An 8,404-nucleotide genomic window follows, 5' to 3' on the forward strand; every position below is an offset into this window, starting at 1 on the left:
GTTGAAATTTGGTAAAATTGTTATCACTTCAAACATACTAATTCGCTCAAAGTGCAGATAAAAAAATAACTTGTTCAAATAAAAAATCAACCTCTCTAAGCTGATTGCTCTCAGGTAGGATTTATATCAACCTATGGACAAACTAAAATGAGAATAAAACAACTTCATACACCTTGATTATAAACCTTGGGAGGTTGACTTTTTAAGATAGCTTTCAAAGTCAATTTCAAATGAATCTCAAATCAACCTTAGCATTAAAAGCAACCTTAAAAACACCTAATATTTTTGTAAGGGATATTTTTATTCAAGTACACAAACAAGTAGAGTTCCATTCAGAGTACAGTAAATTAACATCAGTTTATATAAGTATTTGTTATTTATTGAATATTATTAACAGAATATTTAGGGATACAACCTTGACAATGAAAGAAAATTACTGACACAAAAAAATACTACTTACAAAAACAGAGTTAGATTACTTTTCTTTCTGTAAAGATGTAGAAAATATATGTGTGTGATGGTTAACACATCGATTTAGGGACAACCGATACTTTCAATCAATGATAATGTAAGGAACTTAAGCCAGCTTATCTATATTGTGATGAAGATTTCTTCGCAGTAGGATGAGAAAAAAAAATATTGTTTTTCCCTTTTTTACCTACAATCAATATACTATTCTTTTAAATAGCTATATGGGCATTCAATTCTTGAAAGTAAAAACTAAAAAAATACAATTCTCTTTATCACAGAATTGTGAATAATTTTTATGAGACTTTTTTAACGAATGAGTTTTGTGACGCAGACCTTACGCAAACTATTGAAAAATTGAATATCTTGGACACACTAAATTCATATAGCGTAGTTTAAAATAAGAAAAATATGGTAAAAAAAACTATAGATATGAAAATGTAAAAGTTAAGAGTTGTATTACGTATTTTCTATCTCCGAAAAGTAGGCTCAAGGTTCCAATTATAGTGTACGGTTACTCATAGAATACGGTTACTGTTGTTAAACCACTGTTTTCAAGGTGGTTTAACCCTTAGATGCAGAATTTCTATTCAGCATATTTTTCGAACTTTTTTTTTATTATTTTGCATTATATTTAGGTCAAAATGAAAAATGCTATATTTAGCATTTTAATAACTTATGATTATGAAATACAGCATGAGACACCGGTGACTTTTTTGAGTTACATGACCAAACATGTTTCACAATATATTTATTTCCAAACAATATATTTATTTTTTAAATTTGCAGTTATTTAGGTTTAAGAAAAGCAGTTATTCATCATTGAAATTTATAAAAACAATTATTGATAAACTTTTGAATATTTTAAATAAACAAAACATTTCAAACGTAATACATTTTATTTAAAAATTTTAAATTTTAATTTCAGAATATTTTTTAAATACTTTTAGAATCTTTTAATAGAACAAATTTGGGTTTTATATTTTAGGACAAATACAATTCTGATGACCTAGCAGATTTTTTAGTAACTATTAGCCTTTTTTTATGATTAAAAAATACCAAATTACATTTTTGCTCGTAATTATTGCATAAAATATATATATATATATATATAAATCATGTTTTCGTTCGGATTGTATTGCAATATTGCAATATTGTTTATACGTCTGCAGGAGAATAAAGTTGTAGCAATTTTGAAGTACACTACAATGCATTAGATGACGTTCGCTAGAGAGATTTTAGGAATATTTTAACACATAATAAATATATTCATTTAAAGTTGATGATAATTTTAATTTCACATGATTTGCAGATAATAAATCTACGACAAATAACATATTATCATCTTCATTTAGTATGATTTTCAAAAGTAGGAAACTGTTTGAGACTACAGAAACAGTTTAATATTTGTATTTGGGAATTTCCAAAAGTCGAACCAAAAAGTTTTGGTATATAAATTTATTTATCATTCCATATTTGATGTTTTTTAGACCTTGAAGTACGAAAACACGGGATAGATAAATCTTCTGTTTTATTTCATGACAAAAATATGAACATAAATGAATATAAATCTAAAAAGAATAGTATAGAGCAGGCATTGTAAAATAAATCAAATAACAAAATACTCGCAGAGAACGCGCCAGATTTTTCTTTTAAAGAATTTAGTTCTATATGAGAATTTTAAAGCAGTTTTGGCAAACGTAAAACGAACTTCTCAAAGAAAAGTAAAAGAAGAAAAAAACTAAAAACATCTGAAAGATTTATCAGAAAAGTTATTTTAACACTTACAGTAAGAGGAAAAGTAATCTTCAGTTTCGGAAGACATTATTTCTCAACTAAAAAGTTAAAAAGGAATGTATTATTGTTTTTGTTTATTAAGAACGCATTCCTAAATTCACATTACCACAACGTCTTCTCGAAAAGGAGAAAACAATTTAATAAATTCTTTTAAAGCGTTGAAGTAAATAATAAATTAAAATGTGCAAAAACGTTTACTTGAAATTACTTTTTCATATTTGTGTTTCGCATATTAAAATTTCCTAAATTGGCAACGTTTATTAATTTTATATAACGTCTTATTATTGCAAAAATATGACGTTTCATTATTACTAAAATAAGACGCATTTTTCTTCTTATAATTATGAAAATATTCCTTACGATATTAGCTTTAATATCGATTCCTCCAAAAGTCAACAAAAAAAATTTAACCAATAGCAACATCCTTTTCTAATTATCAAATCACACATGCGTGTTATGCATATTAAATTTATCTGGAATAAAGCTAAAAATACTCTGTGTTTGTTTCTAGAAGAAACTGTGACCTTTTTGAATAAATGCAGTTATCTTTAAAAACATAACTAAAATATTAATAGAAATTTAAAAAAAAAAAAACTTGCGTATTCATGAATAACTCTTAAACTGGTTGTCGAAGCTGGAGTTTTATATGAAAACCAGTTGGATACCCGGACTTCGTACTGGATGAATAAAAAAATCTATTAATTATTACTGAACAAAACTAAATGGCATATACTGACACGATTGAAGAGTTTGGTAAACTGGTAGGTGACAATTTAAGGAGTATTTATAAATCAGTGAAATTGAGATAAAGTACTAATTGCATCAATATGAGCTTGTTTAATGTAGTAGATTTGTTTCTTGTTTTCCCTTTAATATTAACATAACTAATCCACATCCTATTATCCTATTACGAATTTCCTACTATCCTTTTCTCCAGTAACTTAGATTTTCAGCACGTAGCTTATTTTGTTTTATATCAATCAATGTAATATATCGTTGCCAATAATGTGCATACATGGATTTATATATATATATATATATATATATATATATATATATATATATATATATATATATATATATATATATATATATATATATATATATATATATATATATATATATATATATATATATATATATATACATTTTTTTTTTTTTAACTGTGTTTGTTATTTTTTTACTTATTATTTCTCCCTTTTTTATATGTCTTTAATTTTTCTTTGTTTTATTCTTCACCAGCGGGTGACCGAGCTCCGCTCGGAGAAAACAGGTATCGAAGCTAACTCGAAGATTTAAATTTTCAATTGTGATTTATCAAAACAATACATGCCGTAAGAAAATTTGTGAAACCATTGGTGAAAAGATAACCGGTTAAAGTGCGCCATTGTAAACCATCTAACCAAAGTTAGAGTTTGGAAAGGGAACTATTCTATACAAAGGTAAAGTTTGAAAAGTCATAGGAAATAAAATGTAATTGATAACAAAAAATTATACAATTAAAGAAATGGTACAAAGTGAGCAGTGTGTTGAAGTCCAATATTTTTGACAAATTTATTTAGAAAAACCAAACATATATACATACATAAGAAACATATTATAAACCTATAACAGCATAAACATAATAAACATTAATCATCGATTGCGAAGTCTTCCATGTTGTCCAGGTAGTTTCTTGTCGGAGAGGCAGGTGCGGCTGGTGAGTTTCTCTTGTTCAGGACTTCCTTCCATATGACGTTTCGGGTGTGGGTTGGATTCTCAGGAGGCAGCAGGACCTTCAACGCACTTTGACGCTTGACTCTTGAAAACGCGACGTAGAGCATTCCGTGCACGAAGACCGTCGTGAGGAGAAGCACGCCGACGAATTCGAATGTTTGGCCTTGTGACTTGTGTATCGTAATGGCGAATGCTGGAGTAACTGGGAATTGGTGCCGTTGCATAGTTGCGCCAAGCTGTGATTTGCTGGAGTCGAGCGTGATCCTTGGAAGGTGTACTTGTCGGCCTGCGTGTTCACCGGTGATGATCTTAGCCTTGATGATGTTGTTGCAAAGTTCGGTGACAATCAATCGTGTTCCGTTGCACATTCCTTCAGAGACGTCCAAGTTTCGGAGAAGCATGATGATGGCGTTATTCTTGAGCTTCAGATTGTGTGGAGGCAAGTCGGCGATGTTGATCGAGTTCAGGAATTCAGGCGCGAATTGAATTCCCCCTTCATGTTGATCCTTTACCGAGTAGAAACTTGTGTATGTCTTCTCTTCGCCTGGAAGCATAGCGATAATCTGCTCGTTGATCTTGTCCTTATCGTCGTTCAATGGTGCAAGAATAGCGCGATTCTTCATTGCTTCGTAGTTCCCACTTCTGAGGCATGGTCCGAAGATTTCATCGATGAGGTTACCACCAGAGCGAATTTCTTCTGGGACTTCTATTTCGCCGAGTTCATTCACTTCGAGTTCCCCGTCGCCGAGCTTTAGCAGGTATTTCGCGAATTCTTCTTCTTCGGGATCGACGCGCATGTTCTTTTCGAGCGAATAAGTCTTGCCACAGATGGCTTCTTTTGATCAAAAGGTCGAGTATTCCGCTTTTGTTGGCACGTTGTTGAACTGGACAGCGCTGTCGGAAGTCGCCACCAAGCACCATGACTTTGCCTCCAAACGGAATGTTGTTGCAAATCGCGCGTAGGAGTTCGTCGATGTTGTGCAAGCCGTATTTTGACATCATCTGAGCTTCGTCCATCAGACACATGTGGGCTCCTTTGATTGCGTTCGCCTTCGGTGATCCTGGTTTGATGGATGATCTTGAGTCGGATGTAAGCGGGACTTTCAAGCCAAAGGTTCGGTGCGTTGTTTGACCACTCGGTCGAAGAATCGCTGCTATCCCGGTGTAAGCCATGCATTTCACTTTCTTAAGCCTTCCGGTAACGATGCGATACAGCGTGCTGTAAACGAATGTCTTCCCGGTTCCTCCTGGTCCATCTATGAAGAAGCATTTCGCAGCAGGAGTCGGGTCTTCAAGTGCTTGGATTATGGTGTCGACGATTTCACGCTGCTTTTCGTTGAGTTGCTGGTACATGCGGTCTCCGATTGCTGTTGATTCGTCGACGTCGATCATATCGTGTTCCAAATCTTGCTCATAGTTGTCGATGTCTTCCATGCCATCTGTCTGCACCCAGTATCGGAAGTTGCGGCCTTCGGTAGCTTCGGTGTTCAGGTTATGCGCGATGATTCGGTAGGCACACTTTATCGCTTCTTCTATGGAACCACCAGTGCGTCTTGCTTCTCGAATGAAATCTTCCGCGAGGTCCTCTTTGAACAGTTCCCATAATCTCTTCGGGTTTTCTGGCGCACCAAGTATCAGGATTTGAGCGAAGAGTATGCGCATAACACTTGGCATTTTCGATGAAGCAGATTCGCGGAGTCCTTCTACGTACTGTTGGTCGTCGTATGTGAGGCCTCTGGCTAGACAGGCTTGTTTGTAGGTTGCGTGCATTACACCGTCGACAATGTAGAGGTCTCTGAAGTTCGTTGGTTCTTTGACGTGGAACAAAAGCGTGCACAGGAAGAAAAGTTCTGGCTGGGAAACGAAGTTGACTGGATATACGCGACCAATTCTGCTGCAAGCATTCACGTTCTTCTGCCAAGTGCTCGTCTGGCCAATCCATCGGTAGTGCTCCGGCATTTCATGATAATAGTGGTAGGTGACTGCCTTTCCGTTCGCTTCGTCTTCTTTCAGCGCGGTGTTATGGCGGAAGTAAGCCCTTAAGGTCGAACCCTTCTGTCCAATATTGGCAAGGTCAACTGGCGTTTGGTCCAAGTTAACGCCATCTTGTCCGGGTAGGTGAATGTCAAGTCGAACGACGGTGTGGCTTTTCGCTTGGATCTCGAAATCCTTGAATAGGCGCCAACATGCTTCAACTGGTGAGATATAGCGAGCTTCCACGTACTTCTCCGGCTTGTTGTAGATGATCGTCTGCTGGTTTTCGACGGCTTTTATCGTAGCACAATCATGGCCCTTGTAGATGTACTTGTAGAGGTATTCCACCGGTTCGATGCTGCCTACGAATTCGACATTGATGTGGCATTGATACTTCTTGAGCAGGTAGGCGTTGTACGGGACGACGTGGTGGTTGTCTGTGGTGACGCGCTGGCCGTTGCAGTCTTTCCTGTAGATGGCTTGCTCATGCGAGAATTCTGGGTTCATTGGATCCAACAACGGATTGTAGCGTCGGCGATACCTCGGCTTTTCATCGTCCACCAGCGATGTCATGTCTTGATGTTCCATTGGAAATCCCCATCTGCACTGGTCTCTTCCATGTTTGCTGACCATGCACGGAGCGCTTGGGTTCATATCACCACGAGGGTTATGGATCATCCATTTCGAGATCAGTTCCTTGAGTTCCAGATCATCTTCTGGAATTTCCGCCGAGATCAAATCGTCAAGTTGCTCAGCGCTGTGAATCTTGTCCGCTGGCGACATAATCACTAATAGGTGCATGTGCGGTAAACCTCGCTTTTGGAACTCGATGGTGAAGACGTACGTGGATGCTCTTCCAAAGATTTGATGCGTCATGATGTCTTCGACGATTTGGCGGAACTTGAGACGTGCGACTCTTGCAACCATGTCTGGACGGGTTAGAGCCAACAGGCTTTCCGGAATTACGGCGTTGAATTCATTGCGTATCGCTGACAGGAGTTCTGGCCACTGCGGATTGCAGGTAACGGTGATAAAAAATTCGGGCGATCCAAATCTTCGCACTAATGCCATGGAGTGTTCGAAATTCTCGGTGTACCAGCGCGTTGATTCGGGAAAAGATGACGGTAAGATGGTTGTTTCGCCAATTGCAGCATATTTTTGCGCAGCCAAGCTTCTGAGCATGTTGTGAACTCCGGCGTATTTCTCGGCTTGAATTTCACGCTGATGGCTCCTTATCCACTGTATGCGATCTCTTTCGACGCGAATGTAGGTATCGACCACGTATTGCTGGAGTAAGCGTCCGCCAAAGTGAAGTGCATTAAACTCGACCAATCGTTGATCTATTCCTGCATTTGTGCAATCGATCGGGAGTGGCTTGGCATAATTCGGACGGTAGGCGAGTCGGTAACAGGCTAATTCTGCGCGTGTAACATGATTTCTTGATGGATAAGGCGTGTGCAGCGGCATTCCAACATAGAATCCAAAAGTTCCTCTCGGGTAGAAAAGCGGGTAGGTAAAAGACTCGACGCGACCATCGATGTTGCTTAGCTGCGTGATTTTTTTTCCGCGTTCTCGCATTGACCATTTCATTCTCTGGGATGCTTTGATCGGCGTTGAGAGTCAAGACTGCGGCTATTTCGTTTACAACTGGTGCGTTGAATCTTCGAGGATCGTCGCTTTCACGGTTTGTAAAGACGAGGTGGACATTGGGCGATTGTACTCCGGCTGCGATTGCGCGTTGGTTGGTTTCTTCGATCACTTCTCTCATCATCATAAACGATTGGGCGAACGGGTTGTTAAAGCGAATGATCTCCTCGAGTAGTTGCAATAGTTCTTGGCTTAACTCTCGGTTGAGCTCAGATCGCGCAGCTGTAGCCTCGTCCGGGTCCATGAAGTACATTTGGGCAAACTTCGGCTGTTCAAATCCACCTTGCGGGTCTTGAGTCGGGCGCGTTGCCAGGTTGATCTTGTGATGGACTTGACCGCCGGCGATAAACGCGTAGATTTCATGTTGATTGACGGTTCTGTCGTCGTCGATTTTGAATGAGGCAAGTGCAAAGCAGGCGTCGATGTTGCGGATCCTTCTGTGGAATTCTTCCGATAGGCGGTGTTGTCGTGCAAATAGAAGCGCTAATTCATTTGGAAATTCGGGCATTGGTAGTTTGATTCTTCCATGTAAGCAACAGTCGCCAAATGAATCTACGTGTATTTTGTTCTTCACTCTTTCTTCTGGAAAATGCAAAGCGCCATCGTGGGTGCAAGCGACGTTAAATGGACCAAGACTTTGATATTCCACGTCGGAAGTTGCAGCATTTTTGTAGGTTGACGCAGGCCGAGATTTCGCAGCTCTACGGAGTCTTTCATTACGGCGGCGTTGTTCCTCTAGGCCAGTGTTTCCCAAAGTGTGGTACGCGTACCCCCAGGGGTACGGGAACAGTTTAGCGGGGGT

At 38.3% G+C, this 8,404-nt stretch overlaps 2 protein-coding genes across 2 annotated transcripts; both read right to left on the reverse strand.

The window, feature by feature from the left end:
• Positions 1 to 3,896: 3,896 nt before the first annotated feature.
• On the reverse strand, positions 3,897 to 4,604 carry LOC122269532 (ATP-dependent DNA helicase PIF1-like). The gene has a single exon (XM_043043166.2). It carries the CDS (start codon positions 4,602 to 4,604, stop codon positions 3,897 to 3,899), a length of 708 nt encoding a protein of 235 aa, XP_042899100.2.
• Positions 4,605 to 4,701: 97 nt separating this feature from the next.
• LOC122269910 (uncharacterized) lies at positions 4,702 to 7,137 on the reverse strand. The gene has a single exon (XM_071181079.2). The coding sequence runs from the start codon at positions 7,135 to 7,137 to the stop codon at positions 4,702 to 4,704; it is 2,436 nt and encodes an 811-aa protein (XP_071037180.2).
• Between the last annotated feature and the right edge of the window lie 1,267 nt (positions 7,138 to 8,404).

Source organism: Parasteatoda tepidariorum, chromosome 8 (assembly GCF_982258835.1).
Source record: "Parasteatoda tepidariorum strain Cologne lab strain chromosome 8, Ptep-v5.0, whole genome shotgun sequence".
NCBI classification, from domain to species: Eukaryota; Metazoa; Arthropoda; class Arachnida; order Araneae; family Theridiidae; genus Parasteatoda; species Parasteatoda tepidariorum.